At 46.9% G+C, this 27,141-nt stretch overlaps 1 protein-coding gene across 1 annotated transcript; it reads left to right on the top strand.

Moving 5' to 3' along the window:
- On the top strand, window positions 1-25,750 carry LOC121291666 (olfactomedin-like protein 2A). Its single transcript, XM_041213159.1, has 7 exons — window positions 1-493; window positions 4,254-4,487; window positions 9,462-9,569; window positions 11,658-11,840; window positions 14,349-14,550; window positions 20,245-20,430; window positions 24,910-25,750. The coding sequence occupies exons 1-7, from the start codon at window positions 431-433 to the stop codon at window positions 25,509-25,511; spliced, it is 1,578 nt and encodes a 525-aa protein (XP_041069093.1). The 5' UTR covers window positions 1-430; the 3' UTR covers window positions 25,512-25,750.
- Window positions 25,751-27,141: the final 1,391 nt, after the last annotated feature.

The raw sequence follows: 27,141 nt of genomic DNA, 5'->3' as shown, positions 1-27,141 counted from the left end.
GAGAGAGAGAGAGAGTCAGGCAGGACGACAGAGAAAGTGAAAGGGAACAGGGCTGGTGTACATGACCCCGCTAGGTCTTGACACTGAATACAGTTTAAATGCTGACTGGTGTCAGTGCGAGCATAAGGGTAGAGCTCTGAAGACCGAGCCCCCCACCCCCACCCTGGGGACTGCTCCCGGGAAACTTGGCATTAACCAGCGAGTGGCAGAATCTCAATGGACAGCAGCAAAGCAATAGACCTCTAGCACAAGGAGGCACCTCTACCCTGGACACATTCCCCTGCTCCCCGTGGCCACTGCCTCCTTTATCAGCCTGGCATAGGATGGGGAGGCAGAGTGGCACCCTGGCTTAACCCAGTAAAATGCCAGCTCCTTGACTGCAGTGAGGGCGCAGGCTGTGGGGGCAGGAGACAGTCGAGCTGGTGACACAATGAGGGCTGGATTGATGGTCTTTACACTGCTCCTGAACTCTGCGCTGACCACCTTAGCCCAGGTAAGGACCAAGGTTTATATCCTACAGGGTATGGGCTGGCTGGTAGCAGAGGAGCTGAGCGGCTTTGTGTGCTTTAGTGGTGGCACCGAGCCCTATATTTAAAACTCCACTCCTGGGCTCTGGGCGAGGCTGGTATTTACTGCCAATCCAGAATTGCCCAAATCTTTGTCGTGGGTCTTGAAACAAGTGGGTTGGAAACCGTGTTGCTGTGAGTCTGGGGTCACTCAGGGTGGCAGCTTCCCTTCTCCGGAGAGGCGTCAATGAACGAATTGGACTTTGTGCGACAGTCTCATGGTCACTTTTACCGACTCAGGTGTGGTGGTGTGGCCAGCTCTCTCGCCCCTGACCCAGGTGTAGCTCTGTGGGTAGCTCTCTCTCCCCGACTCAGGTGTAGCTCCGTGGGTAGCTCTCTCTCCCCGACTCAGGTGTAGCTCCGTGGGTAGCTCTCTCTCCCCTAACTCAGGTGTAGCTCCGTGGGTAGCTCTCTCTCCCCTGACTCAGGTGGAGCTCCGTGGGTAGCTCTCTCTCCCCTGACTCAGGTGTAGCTCCATGGGTGGCTCACTTACCCCTGACTCAGGTGGAGCTCCGTGGGTGGCTCGCTTTCCCGTGAGTCCGGAGGTTGAAGGTTCAAATTCCATTACAGAAAGTTGGGTGCAAATTCTATCCCGCACCCCCAGTGCAGTACTGAGGGGAGTGCTGTATTGTCGGAGGTGCGGTCTTTCGAAGCCAAAGTCCTGTCTGCCTGCTCGGGTGGATGTAAAAGATCCCATGGCTGTTTCAAAGAAGAGTCGCGGGTAACTTTTGAAAAATTTTGTTCATGGCGTCGCTGCCTAGGCCAGCATTTATTGCCCAGCACTAATTGCCCTTGAGAAGGTGGTGTTAAGCTACCTTCCTGAACTGTTGCAGTACCTGTAGTGCAGGTACACCCACAGTGCCGTTAGGGAGGGAGTTCCAGAATTTTGACCCAGCGACAGTGAAGGAACTGTGATATATTTCCAAGTCAGGATTGATTTGTGACTTGGAGGGGAACTTCCAGGTGGTGGTGTTCCCATCTATCTGCTGCCCTTGTCCTTCTAGATGGTAGTGGTCATGGATTTGGAAAGTGATGTGTAAGGATCTTTGATGGGTTTCTGCAGTGTATCTTGTATATGGTACACACTGCTGCCACTGTGCGTCGGTGGTGGAGGGACTGAATGTTTGGGGATGTGGCGCCAATCAAGTGGGCTGCTTTGTCCTAGACGCTGTCAAGCTTCTTGAGTGTTGTGGGAGCTGCACTCATCCAGGCAAGTGGGGAGTATTCCATCGCACTCCTGATTTGTGCTTTGTAGATTGTGGACAAACTTTGGGGAGTCAGGAGGTGAGTTACTCACCACATAATTCCTAGCCTCTGACCTGCTCTTGTAGCTAGTATTTATATGGCTACTCCAGTTCAGTTTCTGCTTAATGGTAACCCCAGGTTGTTGAAATGAGGAATTCAGCGATGGTAATGCCATTGAATGTCAAGGGGCGATGGTTAGATCCTCTTTTGTTGGAGTTGGTCATTGCCTGGCACTTGTGTGGCACAAATGTTACTTGCCACTTGTCAGCCCAAGCCTGGATATTGTCCAGGTCTTGCTGCATTTGGACATGGACTGCTTCATTATCTGAGGAGTCACGAATGGTGCTGAACATTGTGCAATCATCAGCAAACATTCCCACTTCTGACCTTATGATGGAAGGAAGGTCATTGATGAAGCAGCTGAAGATGGTTGGGCTGAGGACACTACCCTGAGGGCTCCTTGCAGTGAGGTCCTGGAGCTGAGATGACTGACCTCCAACAACCACAACCATCTTCCTTTGTGCTAAGTATGACTCCAACTAGTGGAGAGTTTTCCCCCCGATTCTCATTGACTCCAGTTCTGCTAGAGCTCCTTGATGCCACACTCAGTCAAATGCTGCTTTGATGTCAAGGGCAGTCACTCTCACATGTGCGTGCGTGTGTGTGTGTGTGTGTGTGTGTGTGTGTGTGTATGTGCGCGTGTGCATGTGTGTACGTGTGTGAATGTGTGTTGGGTATGTCAGGACTGTGGTAATATGATGACCAAACCAGGAAGTTCCATTTACTCTGATGCACTGTTAGCAATTCACCCTCTCATCTCTGAGTCAGAAGGTTGTGGGTTCAACTTCCACATCAGAAACTGTGGGAGAGCTGCACTGTCAGAGGTGCTGTCTTTCAGATGAGACATTCAACTGAGGTACTGTCTGCCCTCTAGGGTGAATATAAATAATCCCACGATTTGGAAGAGAATTAGGGGAGTTCTCCCTGGTGTCCTGGTCACTATTTATCCCTTAACATCACTTAAAACAGCTCACCTGGTCATTTATCGCTTTACCATGAGTGGGAGTTTGCTATGCACATATTAGCTGCTTACATCACAACAGTTACTCCAGTTCAAAAATGATTTCCTTGGCTGTAAAGTGCTTTGTGAGATCCTGAGATCATGAAAGGCGTTGAATAAAAGCAAGTTATTTTCTTCCTTTGGTTTGGGAGCTGCACATGGCTATTTTCCATTAAAACTGTCGTCCAGAGAGGCCTTACTGATTTCAGCTGGCCTGTGATATCCTATCATTAGACTTTGTTTTTAAACCCAGGAATAGAGTCCTGAATTGAAATTGATTCTTAAATAAAAGCCTCCCAGCTGGTGTTTCTAACGCCCGTATTTTCCATATCTTTGGTGAGATGTAGTTTCCAGTTGTTGGGGAGGACCAACGTTCGGGGACCACCATTATAGGACAGTCACGGGTAAATCCAATCGGGAATTCAGGAGAAACTTCTTCATCCAGAGAATGGTGAGAACCTGGACTTCATTACCACAGGGAGTGGCTGAGGTGAATGGTATAGTTACATTGAAGAGGAAACTGAATAAACACATGAAGGAGAAAGGGACATTGGAACAAGAGGAGGCCCTTTTCAGCCCCTCGAGTCTGTTCCACCGTTCAATGAGATCATGGCTGACCTGTGATCAAACTCCATATTCTTGCCTTTGCCTCCTATCCCTTAATAACTTTGGATAACAGAAATCTATCAATGACAGAATTAAAATTAACTATCGATCCAGCATCTTTTGCCATTTATGGAAGAGAGTTTCAAATTTCTGCAAACCTTTAAAAGTAAAAGCATTTCCTAATGACACTCCTGAAAGACCTGGCTCATATATTTTGTCAATCCTTGTAGTCCTATACTTTCTAACCACTAACTAACCACTACTAACAGGAATAGTTTCTCTCTGACTATCCTCCTCCTTAATGGGCTTTAGTGACCATGGACTTCCATTGGATTGGTTCATGATTATGCTTGGCAAAGCACTGCCATGGTTTGCCATTGCCTTCTGCAGTATGGTTGACCACAAAATTCTCCTACTACCTGCCATCAGGCATAATGGAGTAGAGGTTGATAATCAACCTATTTGGCCAGGTTACCAACCCACCTTCAAGTGGCCATCAAGTCCTGAAGTGGGACTTGAACCTGGAACTTCTGAACTAAAGGTAGAGATGTTACCACTATGCGACAAGACTTCCTTTTTATCTATGAGTTCCTCTTAGTAACTCAAAAGCTTTGATCAAATCACCTCTCAGAAGGATACATTGATGGGGTTAGATGAAGAGGGATGCAAGGAGGCTCATGTAGAGCATAGACACCAGCTCGGGCCAGTTGGGCTGAATGACCTGTTTCTGTGCAAAAAATTCTGTGTAATTCTTTGTGTTTATTTAACCTGTTCAGAACAAAGCTGCATTGAGGAGGACAGAGGAAACTGACTGTAACTGCGCCTTCAGAATGCCCACCCCTGAGGAGACACGATGGAGGGGTGGCAAGGCTTGGGCCGGGGGCTTTCAGCCACAGGAGATGGCGAGTTCTGGGTCAAAGTGCAAGTGCTACTGTGGGGTTGACCCATGTGAAGGCAAGAGTGAATGGAGAGCAACGAGGACAAAGTTACAAGCCTTGGACTTGACGACAGTAAGTTTTGCACCCTGGCCAGCTCAGTCTTTGGGGCTGTCTTCTGAGGATTGATGGTGTTGCAAAACCGAGAGAGAGAGAGAGAGGACAATAGCCAGTGGATCCTATGGCCCAGAGAAAGGCTGGTGGTCTGGTGAGGCTTGTAGGCCACAAGGTCAACCAGGAAAGATAATAAGGAACCAAAAAAGGCTGCCAATGCTAGCAATATACAGCAGGTCAGTCAGTCAGTGAAGTGGAAATGTTTCATCAGAGCTGGAGGATAAGCAAAATATAGTGAATGAGACAGAGGGGAAAAAATAGGAAAAGGAGACAGAGAAGGAGAAGGAATAGTGCAATCAGAGCACAGCAAGGGTTAACTTCAGAGGAGCGAATGGGTGACTACTGTTCCCTCTGTTCTTCCCTCGCTCCCTATATCTTTCTCCCTCCTTCCTGCATTCCCTTTGTCCTTTATTCCCCTCACATCTCCCTCCGCATCACGCTCCTGCATTTTTGAACATCTGTTGATAGCATCTGAGTATCATTTGTGAGGCCAGCGTTTGCCCTTGAGAAGGTGGTGGTGAGCTGCCTTCTTGAACCGCTGTAGTCCATGTGGTGTAGGTGCACTCACAGTGCTGTTAGGGAGGGAGTTCCAGGATTTTGACCCAGCGACAATGAAGGAATGGTGATATATTTCCAAGGGGGAAGTGATGGCGTAGTGGTATTGCCGCTGGACTGGTAATACAGGGACCCAGGGTTATGCTTTGGGGACCCAGGTTTGAATACTGCCATGGCAGATGGAGCAATTTGAATTCAATAAAAATCTGGAATTAAAAGTCTAATGACGACTATGAAACCATTGTCGATTGTTGTAAAAACTCATCTTCAGGGAAGAAAACCTGCTGTGCTTACCTGGTTTGGAGTCACAAGAAGCTGACTCTTAACTGCCCTCTGAAGTGGCCTAGCAAGCCACTCAGTTGTATCAAACCGCTACATAACCTCAAAAAAGGAATGGAACCAGATGGACCACCTGACATTGACCAAGGCTCTAGAAATGACAATGGCAATCTCAGCGCTGTCAACTCTGCAAAGTCCTCCTTACTAACATCTGGGGGCTAGTACCAAAATTGGGAGAGCTGTCTCACAGACTAGTCAAGCAACAGCCTGACATAGTCATCCTCATGGAATCATATCTTACAGGTAATGTCCCAGACACCACCATCACCATCCCTGGGTTTGTCCTGTCCCAACGGCAGGACAGACCCAGCAGACGTGGCAGCACAGTGGTATACAGTTGGGAGGGAGTTGCCCTGGGAGTCCTCAACACCAACTCTGCACCCCGTGAAGTCTCATGGCATCAGGTCAAACATGGGCAAGGAAACCTCCTGCATATTACCACGTACCGCCCTCCCTCAGCAAGGTGGCTGACTCCTAAATGACATAACTGCTAGACTGGGTCTGCAGCAGGTGGCGAGGGAACCAACAAGAGGGAAAAACATACTTCACCTCATCCTCACCAACCTGCCTGCAGCAGATGCATCTGTCCATGACAGTATCGGTAGGAAAGATGTGATTACACTGGAGAGGGTGCTGAGAAAATTTACCAGGATGCTGCCTATGCTGGAGGGTCTGAGCTATGAGGAAAGATTGGATAGGCTGTGGTTGCTTTCCTTGGAGCAGCGAAGGTTGAGAGGGGACATAATAAAGGTTTATAAGATTATGAGGGGCATGGATAGGAAGGCACTTATTCCATTAGTAGAGGGGATCAATAACCAAGGGGCATATATTTAAGGTAAAAGGTAGAAGGCTAACAGGGGAGTCGAGGAGAATTTTTTTTTCACCCAGAGGGTGGTGGGAGTGTGGAACTCACTGCCTGAAAGGGTTGTTGAGTCAGAAACTCACATTTAAGAAGTATTTAGATATTCACTTGCGTTGCCATAGCCTCCAGGGCTATGGGCCAAGCGCTGGAAAATGGGATTAGTGTACTCAGATCTTTGTTGACCAGCATAGACATGATGGACCAAATGGCCTCCTGCTGTGCTGTAAATGTCTATGAGTGGCCACGGCACAGTCGTTGTGGAGACAAAGTTCTGTCTTCACATTGAGGATACCCTCCATTGTGTTGTATGGCATTACCACCATGCTAAATGGGATAGATTTCAAACAGATCTAGCAACTCAGGAGTTAGTATCCATGAGGCGCTGTGGGCCATCAGCAGCAGATTTATACTCAAACACAATCTGTAACCTCATGGACCGACATATCCCCCACTCTACCATTACCATCAAGCCAGGGGGTCAACCCTGGTTCAATGAAGAATGCAGGAGGGCATGCCAGGAGCAGCACCAGGCATATCTAAAAGTGAGGTGTCAACCTGGTGAAGCTATAACACAGGACTACTTGCATGCCAAACAGCATAAGCAGCAAGTGATAGCGGTAAGCGACCCCACAACCAACTGATCAGATCTAAGTTCTGCTATCTTGCCACACCCAGTCATGAATGGGTGGATAATTAAACAACTGACTGGAGGAGGAGGCTCCACAAATATCCCCATCCTCAAGGATGGGGGAGTCCAGCACATCAATGCAAAAGATAAGGCTGAAGCATTTGCTACAATCTTCAGCCAGAAGTGCCAAATGGATGATCAATCTCAGTCTCCTCCGGAGGTTCCCAGCATCACAGATGCCAGTCTTCAGCCAATTCAATTCACTCCACGTGATATCAATAAACGGCTGAAGGCACTGGATACTGGAAAGACTATGGGCTCTGACAATATTCTGGCAATAGTACTGAAGGCTTGAGCTCCAGAGCTCGCTGTGCCCCTAGCCAACCTGTTCCAGTACATCTACAACACTGGCATCTACCCGGCTATGTGGAAAATTGCCCAGATATGTCCTGCAGACAAAAAGCAGGACAAATCCAACCTGACCAGTTACCACCCCATTAGTCAACTGTCGATCATTAGTAAAGTGATGGAAGGGGTTATCAACAATGCAATCAAGCAGCATTTGCTTACCAATAACCTGCTCACTAACGCCCAGTTTGGGATCTGCCAGGGCCACTCAGCTCCTGACCTCATTACAGCCCTAGTTCAAATATGGACAAAAGAGCTGAAATCCCAAGGTGAGATGAGAGTGACTGCCCTTGACATCAAGACCGCATTTGACCAAGTGTGGCATCAAGGAGCCTGAGCAAAACTGGAGTCAATGGGAATCACGGGGAAAACTCTCCACTAGTTGCAGTCATACCTAGCACAAAGGAAGATTGTTGTGGTTATTGGAGGTCAGTCATCTCAGCTCCAGGACATCGCTGCAGGAGTTCCTCAGGGTAGTGTCCTTGGCCCGACCGTCTTCAGCTGCTTCATCAATGACCTTCCTTCCATTATAAAGTCAGGAGTTAGAATGTTCGCTGATGTTTGCACAATGTTCAGCACCATTCATGACTCCTCAGATGCTGAAGCAGTCCGTGTCCAAATGCAGCAAGACCTGGACAATTTCCAGGCTTGGGTTGGAAAGTAGCAAATAACATTCACGCCACACAAGTGCCAGGAAATGACCATCTCCAACAAGAGAGAATCTAACCATCGTCCTATTACATTCAATGGCATTACCATCACTGAATCCCCCACTATCAACACCCTGGGGGCTACTATTGACCAGAAACTGAACTGGACTAGTCATATAAATACTGGCTACAAGAGCAGGTCATAGGTGATCTGTGGTGAATAACTCACTTCCTGACTCCCTAAAATCTGTCCACCATCTACAACACACAAATCAGGAGAGTGATGGAATAATCCCCAATTACCTGGATGAGTGCAGCTCCCACAACACTCAAGAAGCTTGACACCAACCAGGACAGAGCAGCCCACCTGATTGGCACCACATCTATAAACATTCACTCCCTCCACCACTGATGCACAGTAGCATCAATGTGTACCAGTGTGTACAAGATTCACTGCAGGAATTTACCAAGGATCCTGAGACAGCAACTTCCAAACCCGTGATCACTACCATCCAGAAGGACAAGGGCAGCAGATAGTTGGGAACACCACCACCTGGAAGTTCCCCTGCAAGTATCTCACCGTCCTCACTTAGAAATATATCACCGTTCCTTCACTATTGCTGGGTCAAAATTCTGGAACTCCCTTCCTAACAGCACTGTGGATGTACCTACATCACATGGACTGCAGAGGTTCAAGAAGGCAGCTCACCACCACCTTCTCAAGGACAACTAAGGATGGGCAATAAATGCTGGTCCAGCCAGTGAAGCCCACATCCCATCAATGAATAAAAAAAATGTCAGGATGGTAAGTGGCTTGGTGGGAAACTACCAGGTGGTGGTGTTCCCATCTATCTGCTGCCCTTGTCCTTCTAGATGGTGGCCTTTGGTTTGGAAAGTGCTACCTAAGAAGATTTGGTAAGTCCTGCGGAGTACCTTGTAGATGGTACACACTGCTGCCATTGTGTGTTCGTGGTGGACAGGGTGAATGGGTTTGGATGTGATGCCAATCAAGTAGGCTGCTTTGTCTTGGTGTCGGGCTTCTTGAATGCTGTTGGAGTTGTGCTCATCCAGGCAAGTGGAGAGTATTCCATCACATTCCTGACTTGTGCCTTGTAGATGGTGGTTAGGTTTTGGAGGGTCAGGAAATGAGTTACATGCGGCAGAATTCCTAGCTGCTGACATGCTCTTGTTGCCACAGAATTTATATGGCTAGTCCAGTTCAGTTTCTGGTCAATGGTAACCCCCAGGATGTTGATAGAGGGAATTCAGTAATACCACTGAATGTCAAGGGACAATGGATAGATTCTCTCCATTGTTGAAGATGGTCATTGCCTGGTACTTGTGTGGCATGTATGTTACCTGCTCTTTACTTCCTCGTCTCCCACCCACCCGTTCCCCAGATTTTTCTTACTTGGCAGTGACCTTTGACCCCTCACAGTTCATACAGGCCCAGGTTTCCCTGGTATCTGATTCTTGTGTTTTGGTTTCCACAGATCCAGACGCTGGCTACTGACCTCCAAAAGATCTTTGACAACGCCGAGATGAAGAGACTAAATTCCTACTCGGCCAAACTCAACAGTCAACTGAAGAAGCTGGAGAAGGTATGGGGACATTCATCCTCAGGATGTGGACATCGTTGGCAAGGCCAGCATTTATTCTCCTCCTCCAATTGACCTTGAGAAGGGCAGGGGTAAGCTGCCTTCTTGAACTGCTGCAGTCCATGTGGTGTAGGTACACCCACAGTGCTGTTAGAGAGGCCATTCCAGGATTTTGACCCAGTGACAGTGAGGGAATGGCCCTGGTGATTTATTAGGCTACTTCCAAGGCTGTTGAAGAGTCGACTACATTAGGGTGTGAGACTGGAGTCACATATGTGCCTTGACTGAGTAAGGACACCAGGTTTCCTTCCTTTTGAAAGTAAGCTGAGGTTGTAGACAGGCTTGAATTTTACAGCCCCTCACGCCAGTAGGATCTTCTGGTCCCGCCCATGTGAATGGAGTGGGAGGTGGGGGTGTGGTGGTGGTGTGATGGGGGATGTCTGCACTTATGTTCTTTGGATTAGTGGTTCAGTCCACTGAGTCCCTAACCCAGTACCTTAGCCGCTGCACTAGATCTAACAGTTAAGTGTCAGCTTGGGAGCTAATGGATAATCTTACAGAAATGATCCAGGCATGTGCCAAGTGATAGGCGGAGGAATCTGAATAGTTGCTTGCTGATAGGATTATGGAGAGCTGGAATGTCAGTGTTAACTGTGGATTTCATTGCTGAAGCTGGTACCTTGGCCACCTACCGGCAGCCCTGAGGCCAAAGCCAGTGGGGATTTGGTGCAGATGGTGGTGGTGAGGGCTGTCTCCTCATAAACCATCATCACTTTATCGTAACCAGTAACTCAACTGTTACTGCACGGAGACTAGTGTTCCTGACTTTGGCAGCAGTGCTGAGGCAAACCCATCTGATGCTACAACATTAAATTATTGTAATAGGGAAAGTTATTGAGTTGGATCAGTGGGGGCAGACAATGGTGTAGTCACTGGGCTTGAAACCCAGGCTAATGGTCTGGGGGACATGGGTTCAAATCCCACAATAGCAGCTGGTGGAATTTATAATCAATAAATTAATCTGCAATTGAACAGTTAGTCTCAGTAGTGGTGACTGTGACAGCTATCAGCAATTGTCATAAAAACCCAGCTGGCTCACCAATGCCCTTTAGGGAAGGAAATCTGCCATCCTTACCTGGTCTGGCCTACATGTGACTCCAGACCCACAGCAATGCCCTCAGGAATGGTGTGGCAAGCCACTGGGTTCAAGGGCAATTAGGGGATAGGTGATGAATGCTGGCCTTGACAGTGATGCCCACATCCCATGAAAAAGGATCAGAGAGTTCAGGAGGCCATTGAGTGCATTTCTGGTCAGAGGAGTGAGGTGAGAAACATGGTGTGCAAGTGGGTCACCCTCTGTGCCCCTTGACTACACAGTCCAGCATTGCCTCAAATTTCAAATTCGCATCTGTGTTCAAATTCCTCTATGGCCTTGCTGCTCCCTTTCCTCTGTAATCTCCACCCACCTCACAGCCCTCCAAGATATCTGAACTCCTCCAATTCTGGCCTCTTGTTCCTTTGCTGCACCATTGGTAGCCATGCCTTTAGCTGATTGGGCCCCTAAGCTCTGGTATTCCTCCCTCTGCCTCTCTCCACCTTTAAGATGCTCCTTAAAGCTTACCTACCAGCCTTTGTTCAGCTGTCCTCGTATCTCCTTGGGTGGCTTGGTATCAGATTTGTGTCCAATAGCACTCCTGTCAAGTGCCCTGGGACGTTTTACCAAAGACTCCACATCAATGCAGGCTGTATCTGTTCACCAGTTTTTAGTGATTTCTGTACGTGGACCCCTCACTCTCTGCTCCTCCTTCATTCCTACTCACAGTGCGTTTAATTTAGCGCCATCAGCAAACTCGGATATGCGGTTCCCTATTTCCTCACGGATGAGAGGGGGCTCATGTGGAACATAAGGAGTAGTCTGGATCCAATGGGCAGAATGGCCTGTTTTGGTGCTGTACATTCTGTGTCATTATGCAGGCACTTGGGTCGATCTGTACGAGAAACAGGCAACTCATCTGGGTCTAATATTCCTAAAGGTTGTTATCTTTGTTGAATGAAGTTTTTGCATTCATGGGAATGTTTGTTTTAAACCAGAGGCTGGAACGTAATGTTCCCAGCGTCAACCCACTCCTGAGGGAGACCTTTGAGAGGATTGTTCAGCATCATTTCGTCTACCAGAACTTCTCCATCACCATGAGGAATGTCAGGAAGGAGATCAGCAAACTCAACTTCCTACTGCAGAAGCATCAACTCTCCCCACCGGATAAAACCACAAAGGTACTAGCGAGACACCCGGAGGGTACAAAATGCCAATCCCCCCTTTAGGTTCTGGGGCAGGGCTTGAGAGGATCCCTCAATGATCTGTGTAGCAAAATAAATAAATAATAATGTGCAGTTTGTGATGACAATGTGTTTTATGAATGAAAACTTCAAATCCCTTCTTTATCTTTTCATTCTTCCATGAGATGTGGGGGCCGCTCACTAGGCCAATGTTTGTTTCCCATCCCTAATTGCCCTTGAGAAGGTTGTGCTGAGCTGCCTTCTTGAACTGCTGCAGTCCATGTGGTGAAGGCACACCCACAGTGCTGTTAGGGAGGGAGTTTCAGGATTTTGACTCAGAGACAGTGAAGGAACGGCCGATATATTTCCAAGTCAGGATGGTGAGTGGCTTGAAGGGGAACTTCCAGACAAAGAAAAGTGGTTCCCTTTAGCTGATGGTACAAGGACCAGGGGACACAGATTTAAGGTTCTGGCCAAGAAATGCAAGGGGTGATGTGAGGAAGAATTTTTTTACACAGTGAGTGGAAATGATTACGACATTGATGGAAGGGGAGATGATGAATGATCTCAAAAGGAAAAACTGGATGGGTACTTGAGGGAAATTAACTTACAGGACTACAGGGATAGAGCAGGGGAATGGGAATGATTGGATTATTCTACAGAGACCTGTCATGAATCCGATGGGCAGAATGATCTGCTTCTGTACTGCAATGACTTTTACGGTGGTGTTGCCATGCATCTGCTGCCCTTGTCCTTCTAGGAGGTAGCGGTCGTGAGTTTGGAAGGTGCTGTCTTAGAAGCCTTGGTGAGTTGCTGCAGTGCACCTTGTAGACGGTACACACTGCTGCCACTGTATGTCGGTGGTGGAGGGAGTGAACGTTTGTGGATGGGGTGCCAATCAAGCGGGCTGCTTTGTCCTGGATCGTGCCAAGCTTCTTGAGTGCTGTGGGAGCTGCACTCATCCAGGCAAGTGGGGAGTATTCCATCACACTCCTGACTTGTGCTTTGTAGATTGTGGACAGGTTTTGGGGAGTCAGGAGGTGAGTTGCTCGCCACCAAATTCCCAGCCTCTGACCAGCTCTTGTCCTCCTGCCTGGCAGCATTCCATCTCATAAGACAATGGTTTGCACTGTGGTGGTCAAATCTTTGTTAAGCATTGCCTGGTGTGGCTCAGAAACTCTACTCTGGCATGGCAGGGTCTGCTGCATTTTGTGCAGGTGAAGACAGTCAGCTGAGAAGCTCCAGGGTTCATGGGCCCCCTGAACCCTCTTCTCGGCCAGCTGAGCTTTTTGTTATTGCTCACTTCTTCCAATGCGTCTCCAAACATTCAGCTTCCAGAGGGCAAAGGCTGTTAATGACTGTTCGCAGTTACAGCTCTTGTAGCCACAGTATTTATATGGCTAGTCCAGTTCAGTTTCTGGTCAATGCTAACCCCCAGGGTGTTGATAGTGGGAGATTTAGTGATGGTAATGCCATTGAATGTCGAGTGAAGATGATTAGATTCTCTCTTGTTGGAGATGGTCATTGCCTGGCACTTATATAGTGCAAATGTTTCATGCCACTTATCAGCCCAAGCCTGGATATTGTTCAGGTCTTGCTGCATGTGGACATGGACTCCAGCATCTGGGGATTCGCGAATGAGACTGAACATTATTGTTAATGGATGTATCGCCAGTGAATATCTTTCTCCCATTGGGCAACAATATTTTTTAATCAAGTAAAGATTAACAATTGCCTGGATATTTCTGTGCAGTTAATCCTCCAGGAGGTTAGCAGAAGTCGTTGGAAGAGTCATAGTTATGGCCATGCAGGCAAATGTGTGCAGAGCAAGATGCCACAAGGAGGAGACAAATGACCAGTTAATCTTTTCTTTTGAGTGATAGTTGAGGGGGTGAATGTTGGTCAGGACACCAGGAGAACTCCCCTGCTCCTCACTGATGGTTTAACACTCTCTTGGCACCACCCTTCAGTCCCTTCAATTCACAATCCTCCAGCACACATCCAACAAGCTTTACAACAGGTGAGATGATTGGAAAAATAAATCCTGTCTGCACAACAGCAGAGCAAATTTAATCCTAATTGGACCTCCTTAATCTGTGTTGATGGACATATAAAATGATACAGCACAGGAGGAGGCTATTCAGCCCAACATGTCTGTGCCAGCTCTTTAAAAGAGCTGTCTAATTAGTCACAATTCCCTGCTTTCTCCTCATATCTCTGCAAAATTTCAAAAATTTTTCTGATTTCTATTTGAAAGTTGCTATTGAATCTTCTTTCACTGCCCTTACAGACAGCGCATTCCAGATCACAACAACTTGCTGTGTAAAAAACATTATTCTTCCCTCTTCCTCTGGTTCTTTTGTCAATTAGCTTAAATCAGTGTCCTCTGGTTACTGACCCTCCTGCCTGTTGAAATATATTTACTTTATCAAAAGCAGATTTCAAACACCCTGTGGTAAATCTCTCCTTAAATGTCTCTAAGGAAAAACTGTTGCCTTCTTGCAGGACGTGACCAAGTTGAGCACTAGCAAGCCATCATCTTGGAGTGGGAAGCCATTGAAGAATGTCAGCCCAAACTATTTGCTCAGTTCGCAGTCCCCTGTCACTCAGAAGCCCAGGATGCAACTGCACACACCCACTGCTCACCCCATAGTGTCCATCTCCAAGGCAGTTACTGGAAAACCTCCGGATGAGAATGGAAACATGAGTAAGTTCAGGATTGACGCTTTCAGAAAATCAAGGAAACCTCAAAATTCTACCATAATCCTTGCTTCTCTTAGGATGTTTGGAAAGTGACGATTGAGATTAGGCTTGAATGGTGTAGGCAATGTCCACCGTGTGCAGTGAGTGACCAATCACGTGGTGTAGTCACTGCCCACTGTACGCAGTGAGTGACCAATCACGCTCCGTAGTCACTGCTCATTGTACCCAGTGTGTGACCAATCACATGGTGTAGTCACTGCCCACTGTATCAGTGAGTAACCAATCACCCTCTGTAGTCACTGCCCACTTTAGGCAGTAGTGACCAATCATGTGGTGTAGTCATGGCCCACTGTATGCAGTGAGTGACCAATCACACTCCATTGTCACTGCTCAGTGTACCCAATGTGTGACCAATTGCCCTCTAGTCACTGCCCATTGTACCCAGTGTGTGACCAATCACCTTCAGTAGTCACTGCCCACTGTATCCAGTGAGTGACCAGGGTTAGGGGAGTGTGATGCTTAGGGGACTATAGTAGTTATGAGAGTGGGCTGGTTACGGTAACGTGGTGGTTATGGTAACGTGGTGGTTGTAGAGTGTGGTGATTACAGTGCGTGTGCTGGTTACAGATTGTGGTGATTACAGGGTGTGGTGATTACAGTGAGTGCAGTGATTACAGAGAGTGTGGTGATTACCGGGTGTGGTGATTACAGTGAGTGTGGCAATTACAAAGTGTGGCGATTACAGTGAGTGTGCTGGTTACAGAGTGTGGTGATTACAGTGAGTGATCGGGTTGCAGTGAGTGTGGTGGTTACAGTGAGTGTGGTGATTGCAGTGAGTGTGGTGATTGCAGTGAGTGTGGTGATTGCAGTGAGTGTGGCGATTTCAGTGAATGTGGTGGTTACAGAGTGTGGCAATTTCATTGAGCGTGATGGTTACAGAGTGTGGTGATTACACAGTGTGGTGGTTACAGAGTGTGGCAAATACAGTGAATGTGCTGGTTACAGATTGTGGTGATTACAGAGTGTGCTGGTTATAGAGTGTGGTGATTACAGTGAGTGTGCTGGTTATAGAGTGGTGATTACAGTGAGTGTGCTGGTTACAGACTGTGGTGATCACAGTGAGTGTGGTGATCACAGTGAGTGTGGTGATCACAGTGAGTGTGCTGGTTACAGTGAATGTGGTGATTACAGAGTGTGGTGATTACAGTTAGTGTGCTGGTTACAGACTGTGGTGATTACAGACTGTGCTGGTTACAGTGAGTGTGGTGATTACAGTGAGTGTGGTGATTACAGTGAATGTGATTACAGAGTGTGGTGATTACAGTGAATGAGCTGGTTACAGATTGCGCTGGTTACAATGAGTGTAGTGATTACAGTGAGTGTGCTGGTTACAGTGAATGTGCTGGTTACAGTGAGTGTGGTGATTACAGAGTGTGGTGATTATAGTGAGTGTGCTGGTTACAAATTGTGGTGATTACTGGGTGTGGTGAGTGCAGTGATTACAGAGAGTGCGGTGATTACAGAGAGTGTGGTGATTACAGAGAGTGTGGTGATTACCGGGTGTGGTGATTACAGTAAGTGTGGCGATTACAGTGAGTGTGCTGGTTATAGAGTGGTGATTACAGTGAGTGTGCTGGTTACAGTGAATGTGCTGGTTACAGTGAGTGTGGTGATTACAGAGTGTGGTGATTATAGTGATTGTGCTGGTTACAGATTGTGGTGATTACTGGGTGTGGTGATTACAGTGAGTGCAGTGATTACAGTGAGTGTGGTGATTACAGTGAGTGTGGTGATTACCGGATGTGGTGATTACAGTAAGTGTGGCAATTACAGTGAGTGTGCTGGTTACAGAGTGAGGTGATTCGAGTGTGGTGACTACAGTGAATGTGGCGATTTCAGTGAGTGTGCTGGTTACAGAGTGTGGCGATTGCAGAGTGTGGCAAATACAGTGAATGAGCTGGTTACAGATTGTGGTGATTACAGAGTGTGCTGGTTATAGAGTGTGGTGATTACAGTGAGTGTGCTGGTTACAGACTGTTGTGATTATAGACTGTGTTGATCACAGTGAGTGTGGTGATCACAGTGAGTGTGGTGATTACAGTGAGTGTGCTGGTTACAGTGAATGTGGTGATTACAGAGTGTGGTGATTACAGTGAGTGAGCTGGTTACAGATTGTGCTGGTTACAGTGAGAGTGGTGATTACAGTGAGTGTGGTGATTACAGTGAGTGTGCTGGTTACAGATTATGGTGATTACAGTGAGTGCGGTGATTACAGAGAGTGTGGTGATTACCGGGTGTGGTGATTACAGTGAGAGTGGCAATTATAAAGTGTGGCAATTACAGTGAGTGTGCTGGTTACAGATTATGGTGATTAGAGTGTGGTGATTACAGTGAATATGGTGATTACAGTGAGTGTGCTGGTTACAGACTGTTGTGATTATAGACTGTGTTGATCACAGTGAGTGTGGTGATCACAGTGAGTGTGGTGATTACAGTGAGTGTGCTGGTTACAGTGAATGTGGTGATTACAGAGTGTGGTGATTACAGTGAGTGAGCTGGTTACAGATTGTGCTGGTTACAGTGAGAGTGGTGATTACAGTGAGTGTGGTGATTACAGTGAGTGTGCTGGTTACAGATTATGGTGATTACAGTGAGTGCGGTGATTACAGAGAGTGTGGTGATTACCGGGTGTGGTGATTACAGTGAGAGTGGCAATTATAAAGTGTGGCAATTACAGTGAGTGTGCTGGTTACAGATTATGGTGATTAGAGTGTGGTGATTACAGTGAATATGGTGATTACAGTGAGTGTGCTGGTTACAGAGTGTGTTGATTACAGTGAGTGATCGGGTTGCAGTGAGTGTGGTGGTTACAGTGAGTGTGGCAATTGCAGTGAGTGTAGTGATTTCAGTGAATGTGGTGGTTACAGAGTGTGGCAATTTCATTGAGCGTGATGGTTACAGAGTGTGGTGATTACACAGTGTGGTGGTTACAGAGTGTGGCAAATACAGTGAATGTGCTGGTTACAGAGTGTGGTGATTACAGTGAGTGTGCTGGTTATAGAGTGGTGATTACAGTGAGTGTGCTGGTTACAGACTGTGGTGATCACAGTGAGTGTGGTGATCACAGTGAGTGTGCTGGTTACAGTGAATGTGGTGATTACAGAGTGTGGTGATTACAGTGAGTGAGCTGGTTACAGATTGTGCTAGTTACAGTGAGAGTGGTGATTACAGTGAGTGCGGTGATTACAGAGAGTGTGGTGATTACCGGGTGTGGTGATTACAGTGAGAGTGGCAATTACATAGTGTGGCAATTACAGTGAGTGTGCTGGTCACAGAGTGTGGCGATTACAGTGAGTGTGGCGATTGCAGTGAATGTGGTGGTTACAGAGTGTGGCAATTTCATTGAGCGTGATGGTTACAGAGTGTGGTGATTACACAGTGTGGTGGTTACAGAGTGTGGCGATTACAGTGAGTGATCGGGTTACAGTGAGTGTTGTGATTAATGACTGTGGTGATTATAGATTGTGGTGATTATAGATTGTGGTGATTACAGTGAGTGTGGTGATTACAGTGAGTGTGGCGATTGCAGTGAATGTGGTGGTTAAAGAGTGTGGTAATTACAATGAGTGTGCTGGTTACAGCGTGTGGTGATTACAGTGTGGTGATTACACTGAGTATGGTGATTACAGTGGGTGTGGCAAATACATTAAGTGTGCAGGTTACAGAACATGGTGATTACAGTGAGTGTGCTGGTTACAGACTGTGGTGATTACAGTGAGTGTGGTGATTACAGTGAGTGTGGTGATTACAGTGAGTGTGGTGATTACAGTGAGTGTGCTGGTTACAGTGAGTCTGCTGGTTACAGTGAGTGTGGTGATTACAGTGAGTGTGGTGATTACAGTGAGTGTGGTGATTACAGGGTGTGGTGATTACAGTGAATGAGCTGGTTACAGATTGTGCTGGTTACATTGAGTGTGCTGGGTACAGTGAGTGTGGTGATTACAGTGAGTGTGCTGGTTACAGATTATGGTGATTACAGTGAGTGCGGTGATTACAGAGAGCATGGTGATTACCGGGTGTGGTGATTACGGTGAGAGTGGCAATTATAAAGTGTGGCAATTACAGTGAGTGTGCTGGTTACAGATTATGGTGATTAGAGTGTGGTGATTACAGTGAATATGGTGGTTACAGTGAGTGTGCTGGTTACAGAGTGTGGCAATTACAGTGAGTGATTGGGTTGCAGTGAGTGTGGCGGTTACAGTGAGTGTGGCGATTGCAGTGAGTGTGGCGATTGCAGTGAGTGTGGCGATTGCAGTGAGTGTGGCGATTGCAGTGAGTGTGGCGATTGCAGTGAGTGTGGCGATTTCAGTGAATGTGGTGGTTACAGAGTGTGGCAATTTCATTGAGCATGATGGTTACAGAGTGTGGTGATTACACAGTGTGGTGGTTACAGAGTGTGGCAAATACATTGAGTGTGCTGGTTACAGACTGTGGTGATCACAGTGAGTGTGGTGATCACAGTGAGTGTGCTGGTTACAGTGAATGTGGTGATTACAGAGTGTGGTGATTACAGTGAGTGAGCTGGTTACAGATTGTGCTAGTTACAGTGAGAGTGGTGATTACAGTGAGTGCGGTGATTACAGAGAGTGTGGTGATTACCGGGTGTGGTGATTACCGGGTGTGGTGATTACAGTGAGAGTGGCAATTACATAGTGTGGCAATTACAGTGAGTGTGCTGGTTACAGTGTGTGGCGATTACAGTGAGTGATCGAGTTACAGTGAGTGTTGTGATTAATGCTTGTGGTGATTAATGCTTGTGGTGATTATAGATTGTGGTGATTATAGATTGTGGTGATTACAGTGAGTGTGGTGATTACAGTGAGTGTGGCGATTTCAGTGAATGTGGTGGTTAAAGAGTGTGGTAATTACAATGAGTGTGCTGGTTACAGCGTGTGGTGACTACAGTGAATGTGGCGATTTCAGTGAGTGTGCTGGTTACAGAGTGTGGCTATTACAGTGAGTGATCGGGTTACAGTGAGTGTTGTGATTAATGATTGTGGTGATTATAGATTATGGTGATTATAGATTGTGGTGATTACAATGAGTGTGGTGATTACAGTGAGTGTGGCGATTGCAGTGAATGTGGTGGTTAAAGAGTGTAGTAATTACAATGAGTGTGCTGGTTACAGTGTGTGGTGATTACAGTGTGGTGATTACACTGAGTATGGTGATTACAGTGGGTGTGGCAAATACATTAAGTGTGCTGCTTACAGATCATGGTGATTACAGTGAGTGTGGTGATTACAGTGAGTGTGGTGATTACAGTGAGTGTGGTGATTACAGGGTGTGGTGATTACAGTGAATGAGCTGGTTACAGATTGTGCTGGTTACATTGAGTGTGCTGGTTACAGTGAGTGTGGTGATTATAGTGAGTGTGCTGGTTACAGATTGTACTGGTTACAGTGAGTGTGGTGATTACAGAGTGTGGTGATTACAGTACTGGATGAGTAAACTCATGTCTGTGAACATGAAACTGGATTGTCCACCAAAACCCAACTGTCGAGTCCTTCAGGGAAGTGGAGGCTGTCACCTCGACCTGTTCTGGTTTACCTCTGCCTAATCTGTTGCTGAAGCCTCCTCTTTCCAAAAGCTTTGAACCATTGAAAACTCTCCCTTTCTGTCTCATTCTGGGATCTAGTTCAAGAAGACAGCTGCGATGGAACTCCAGTGATGATCAGGAACCCGAAGACACACAGCAGCTACGGGCGTGGGGAAGGTGTCTGGATGAAGGACCCGGTGGTCAATCAGGAGCGAGTGTATGTGGCCAACTATTTCTTTGGCACCACGTTGATCGAGTTCCGCAGCCAGGAGCATTTCAAACTGGGTAAGGGTCCCGGATTGACCACATCACAGCACATCACTGCAGGAGTTCCTTGGGGTAGTGTCCTCAACCCAACCATCTTCAGCTGCTTCATCAATGACCTTCCTTCCATCATAAAGTCAGGAGTTAGAATGTTCGCTGATGTTTGCACAATGTTCAGCACCATTCATGACTCCTCAGATGCTGAAGCAGTCCATGTCCAAATGCAGCAAAACCTGGACAATTTCCAGGCTTGGGTTGGAAAGTAGCAAATAACATTCGCGCCACACAAGTGCCAGGAAATGACTATCTCCAACAAGAGAGAGTCTAACCATCGCCCCTTGACATTCAATGGCATTACCATCACTGAATCCCCACTATCAATTTCATGCGGGTTATCATTGACCAGAAACTGAACTGGACTAGCCATATAAATACTCTGGCTACAAGAGCAGGTCAGAGGCTAGGAATCCTGCAATGAGTAACTCACTTCCTGACTCCCCAAAGCTCGCCACCATCTACAAAGCACATGGTAGGAGTGTGATGGAATACTCCCCACTTGCCTGGGTGAGTGTAGCTCCCACAACACTCAAGAAGCTTGACACCATCCAGGACAAAGCAGCCCGCTTGACTGGCACCACATCCACAAACATTCACTCCCTCCACCACTGATGCACAGTAGCAGCAGTGTATACCATCCACAAGATGCACTGTAGGAATTCACCAAGGCTCTTTCGACAGCACCTTCCAAAATACCATCTAGAAGGACAAGGACAGCAGATAGATGGGAACACCACCACCTGGAAGTTCCCCTCCAAGTCACTAACCATCCTCACTTGGAAATATATCACTGTTCCTTCACTATCACTGGGTCAAAATCCTGGAACTCCCTCCCTAACAGCAGTATGTGTGTACCTACACCACATGAACTGCAGTGGCTCAAAAAGGCAACTCACCACCACCTTCTCAAGGACAACTAGGGATGGGAAATAAATGCTGGCCTAGCCAGCGAAGCCTACATCCTGTGAATGAATATAAAAACACACCAAGTTCTCCATCTTACAGCATGAAGTGGCAGCCATCCAGCCCAACATCCCTGTACTGCTCCTTTGGCATCAATATCATAATTGCTTCCATTATGTACCCTGTCTTTGATAGTGGAAGCTGTCTATTGGAGTTTTACACTGCTCGTTGTGGCTTAAATTAAGAAGACTGGTTACACAGACTTGATTTGTTTACTGTGTAGTACAGAAATGAGTGGATCATCTATCTGAGGAGCTTAAAATGGTCAATGCATTTGATAGGGTAGATAAGAGAGAATTACTCCACTCTCATTCAACCTCAGTCCCCACACTTTACTTTTAGCTCTTCAAATATTTTCCACTTCAAATAATTATCCAAATCCTTTACTATTAAATCTGCCTCCACTACACTTTCAGGCAGTGTGTTCATGGTCACAGCAACTCACTGTGTAAAAATACAAATCCCTCAGTACAGTTAGGCGTGGGCCAGGATTTTATGCTCAAGTCTCTGGAGTGGAGCTCGAACTAAGGAGACGAGAGTTAACAGACAGACTCTTGGTGAGTTCTTGCTGAAAGGCGTCTGGTGTCTGTCCCGTAGTGAGCTCACAGACTGTTGACTGTTGTGGTCATAGTTAATGTTGTGCAACTCAGGGTTTCCATCAAAGTGTGGTTCACACTTAACAGAATCTGTACATCGCATGTGATTGAAACCTAGTGGGACTCCAGCCACGGTTACAGGCCGTGGGTTCAAACAGTTGGACTCGTCAGTGTGAACACCTCTCCATTAGCAGTGAGAGAAACATCGCAAAGGATCCCTTTGAAATGTTCCTGATTGCCCTCCATTTCCCAGTCTGCCTCCCCCTCGGAAAATCTCAGCCTCCAGTCTGCCAAGTCCAACTGGCTCTGATGGACTGGCTGTGTGGAGACAGGCAAATGCTTCCTGTTTCCCGACAGTGAACACTCCCTGCTGCCCTCCCCCTCTCTCTCAGCTGCCTGACACACTCACACTGAGTGCTGTTTGAGGGCACTTGGTGACCATAAGTTAACAAAGCAGGGATCTGGCCTTCAAGTTGATTTCAGATAGGAGTAGGCCATTCAGCCCCTTGACCCTGCTCTGCCATTTAATAAGATCGTGGCTGATCTGAATGTAACCTCAAATCTGCGTCCGACCTACCCCCGATAACCAATCACCCCCTTGCTTACCAAGAATCTATCCACCTCTGCCTTAAAAATATTCAAATACTCTGCTTCCACCACCTTTTCAGGAAGAGAGTTCCAGAGATTCACAACCCTGAGTGAAAATTTTTTGTCTCATCTCTGTTTTAAATGGGTGACCCCTTATTGTTAAACAGTGACCCCTAGCTCTAGATTCTCCCAAAAGAGAATCTTTATCCTCCCCACATCCACCCTGTCAAGGCCCCTCAGGATCTTATATATTTCATTCAAGTCACCTCTTACTCTTCTAAACTCCAGCAGATACAAGCCTAGTCTGTCCAACCTTTCCTCACAAACCCACCCATTCCAGGTAGTAGTCTGGTAAACCTTCTCTGAACTGCTTCCAACGCATTTACATCCTTCCTTAAGTAAGGTCACCAATGCTTTACACCGTACTCCAGTTGTGATCCCACTAGTGCCCTGTACAACTGAAGCATAGCCTCCCTACTTCTGTATTCAATTCCCCTCACAATAAATAATAACATTCTATTCGCTTTCCTAATAACTTTTTGTACCTGCATACTAGCCTTTTGTGATTCATGCACTAGGACACCCAGATCCCTCACCAGTGACAGGCATTGTATTGACTGGGATTACTTGGGATATGCGGCACAGAAACAGACCATTTGGCCCAACCAGTCCATGCCGCCCTTTATGCTTCACTTGACTCTCCTCCCGTCTTTCCTTCTTTACTTGTCCATATATCTTAAGCCCCTGCAGCCCGAGCTGACATTGAAAAACACCTTGGGATATTCTCAAAGGCAGGGTATACAACACAAGCTGTTGTGATGTTGAACAGGTCCAAGAATGAGTGTCTAACCTTGTAGCCTTTGGCCACTCAACTTGTTTCTGTCTTTGTTAACGTTTCTTTATTCTTCCTTGTGATGTGGGCATTGCTGACAAGGCCAGCATTTAGTGCCCATTCCTAATTACTCTTGAACTGAGTGGCTTGTTAGGCCATTTCAGAGGGCAGTTAAAGAGTCAACCACATTGCTGTGGGTCTGGAGTCACATGGAGGACAGACCAGGTAAGGGACAGCAGATTTCCTTCCCTAGAGGACAATAGTGAACCAGTTGGGTTTTTACAACAATCGGCAATGGTTCCATGGTCACCATTACTGAGACCATCTTTATAGTTCCAGATTTATTAACCGAATTTAAATTCCACCAGCTGCCATGGTGGGATTTGAACATGTGTCTGCAGAGCATTAACCTGGGCCTCTGGATTACAAGCCCAGTGACATTACCATTATCTCCCCTGAAGAATTGACTATTCCAACCCACTCACAGCTGCTGGGTCACCTTTTACCTTCCGTGAGTTTGAGCTCATCCAAAACCCAGCTACCTGTGTCCTATCTTGTACCAATTCCTGTTCACCCATCACTCCCTGTGCTCGCTGACCTACATTGGCTCCCAGTCCAGCAACATCTTGATTTTAAAATCCTCATCCTTGTTTTCAAAACCTTCCACGGCCTCACTCCTCCGGATCTCTGTAACCTTTTCTGGTCCCATAACCCTCTGAGATCTCTGTGCTCCTCTAATTGTGGCCTCTTGAGCACCCCCCCCATTTTAATTGCTCCACCATTGGCAACCATGTTATCAGTTGCCTGGGTCCAAAATCTTGGATTTCTTCCTCCTTTTCTCTCTGCCTCTGTAAAACTCCTCAAAATTTATCTCTTTGTCTCTCTTATTACCTCCTCATGTGGCTCTAAACCAAATTTCCTTTGATGTTTGCTCCTGTGAAGCACCTTGAAATATTCTACTACTTTAAGTTTGCTATACAAATGCAAGTTGTTGTCGTTGTTGCTGCTGCAAGACCTGGTTTGATGGGGAGCACACTCACTCATCTCTGGGCCAGGATGCCAAGGGTTCAGACCCACCCCCGAGACCTGAGCACAAGATCTAGGCTGATGTTCCTAGTGCAGTACTGAGGGAGTACTACACTGTCCGAGAGCTTTCGGATGGGAAGTATCATCTACTATCTCAGATGGATGTAAAGATCCCATAGCCACTATTTGAGGAAGAACTAGGGAGTTGGGGTGTACTGAGGCCAACCACAAATGTGACTATAAAGCAGATTAGCACGTTGCTGTTTGTGGGACCTTGCTGTGTACAAATTGGCTGCCACCTTTCCTACACTTACAATGGTGTCTGCACTTCATTAGCTGTGAAGTGCTTTGAGGTGTCTTGAGGTTGTGGAAGGTGCTAAAGTAGTAGTTGTTGTTGTTGTGAAGGTGGCTGACGTCCATTTTGCTTGCTTTCCCCAGGCCGGTGGTGCAACACATACAAACTTCCGTACAGCTGGATGGGGACGGGCCACGCAGTTTACAATGGCTCCTTCTATTACAACAAGGCCTACACGCGGAACATCATCCGATATGACCTGCGGCAGCGGACGGCTGCCAGTTGGGCCTCGCTGGATGATCTGGTGACTGGGCCCACCAGGCTCTTTGGGTGGAAGGGCTACTCCGAGGTGGACTTCACGGTGGACGAGGGAGGCCTCTGGGTGGCCTACTTCTCCAACGACTTTGGCTACCTCCCTGAGGAGATCTTGGTGCTCAGCCAGCTGGACCCCATTGACTTAACCATCAGGAAAGAGACCACTTGGAAAACCCAACTGCGGCGGCCCTCCTATGGCAACTACTTCCTGATCTGTGGGGTCTTCTACGCGGTGGGCCTGAGGGAGCAGAAAGAAGGCACCATCACCTATGCCTTTGACACCCACACCGGTTTTGAGTCAAACCCAGGGCTGGTCATCCACAGCAAGTACTCTTACCTCACCCAGATAGACTACAACCCAACAGACAAGCTCCTTTATGCTTGGGACAATGGATTCCAAGTCACGTACGATGTTATGTTTGCTTACTGACTCCCTGTGCGTGATTCCACCATAGTACGGCAGCAAGCTCCAGTATTAGAGAGTTTCACAACACAGAAACAGACCATTCGGCCCAACTGGTTCTTACCAGTATGGATGCCCCATGCAAGCTGCCTCTCACCGCTCTTCATCTCATCCCATTAACCTATTCTTTTCTCCCTCTTCTGCTTATCTGGCCTCCCCTCAATGCATCCAACTCAAGACGGAGGTCCCCCCCACCACCATCCCCCACCCCCCACCCCTCCTTCAAGCAAGACGTCCAACCGAGGCCCCATCTGCCCCCTGGGGTGGATTGTAAAGATCCCAGAAGTAATATTTCGCAGAAGAGCAGGGGAACGAGCCCCAGCGTGTCCTCGACAATATTTATTCCTCAATCAACATCATTAAAAACATGATTATTAGGTCATTATTGCTGTTTGTGGCCGTTTACTGAGTGCAAATTGGCTGCTGCATTACAACAGTGACAATTACTACACATAATTACTGCATTATTTCACTTCAAAAGCTGTTAAATGAAAGTCTTCCTTTTATTTTTCTTTTCTTCAGCTGTTTTACCCCCTTTAAATAAATCCAAACACTTCACTTCAGCCAGCTCAGTGGGAGTGAGTTCCACATTCTCACCACCCTGTGGGTAGAGAGGTCTCTCCTGAATTCCTGGTTGGATTTTATCAGTAACTATCTTATATTTATGGTCCTCCCCTCTGCTTCTTTCCACGCCAGTGAAAGTCTCTGGGGCAGATCTACCCTATAGAACCCTTTCAACATTTTAAAGGCCAAGATGAGGTCACCTTCCCTTCGCTGGAGAAAAGAGCCTCGGCCTGTTCAGTGTTGCACTCAAATGGCCGTTCATTCCGTGCGATTTAAGCCAGTGAGGGGTCAGGGGCCTGCTCAATGGAGCCTCTTTTTCACCCAATGCTGACATGTGTGATGTCAATCTGGACACAGCTCATGTTCAGGAGTGGGACAAAAGCATTCAGCTTGTTCCACTGTTGAATTGGATCATGGCTGATCTGAACCTTAACTCCATTTACTGACTCAATTCCCCAGTTCTTAATACCTTTAGCAAATCTATCTCAGTTTTGAAATTTTCCATTGACCACCACCACCCCCTCCACTGTATTTTGGGTGGGGGGGGGGTTGGTGGTGGTGAGTGGGGGAAGTGCTGAGGGACAGGATTCCAGATTCCCAACCCCTACTCCCCAACTTTGTGTGATGAAGTGCTTCCGGACCACTCCTGAACGTCCTGGTTCAAACTCTAAGTTGATGTCTCTGTTATGACCGATGCAGTTGGTAAAGCTGAGTTATTTAAAAACCCCAGAGGGAAACTTTAAACAACTGTCATAACTTAAAATTTTAAGTGTTATGTTTGAGATGCTACTCTAAATTCAGGAATCAGACCACCAGTTTTTGAGGTTTTACATTAAACTAAATGAATCATTTTATTAATTTACACAGGTTAAAATATATATACATATGGTTACAAATTACTACTATCATAACTTTTAACAAATTCCCAAACTAATCTTCATTAAGGCAACAGCAACCCATAGAATTAACCAGACACCAGGCAAAGCATTTTCACTGTATCAATTCAAAATGAAGTTCTTTTCACTTTATCCCT

This window comes from Carcharodon carcharias, chromosome 19 (genome assembly GCF_017639515.1).
Source record: "Carcharodon carcharias isolate sCarCar2 chromosome 19, sCarCar2.pri, whole genome shotgun sequence".
Taxonomy (NCBI): Eukaryota; Metazoa; Chordata; class Chondrichthyes; order Lamniformes; family Lamnidae; genus Carcharodon; species Carcharodon carcharias.
The sequence above is the reverse complement of the archived record's forward strand: the minus strand, read 5'-3'. Positions and strand labels throughout refer to the sequence as shown.

Coding starts and splice junctions, on each gene's coding strand:
- LOC121291666 (XM_041213159.1), top strand. CDS start 431: ATGAGGGCTGGATTGATGGTCTTTACACTGCTCCTGAACTCTGCGCTG. Junction 14,551..20,244: donor GGATGAGAATGGAAACATGA/GTAAGTTCAGGA, acceptor TCTGGGATCTAG/TTCAAGAAGACAGCTGCGAT. Junction 20,431..24,909: donor CCAGGAGCATTTCAAACTGG/GTAAGGGTCCCG, acceptor TGCTTTCCCCAG/GCCGGTGGTGCAACACATAC.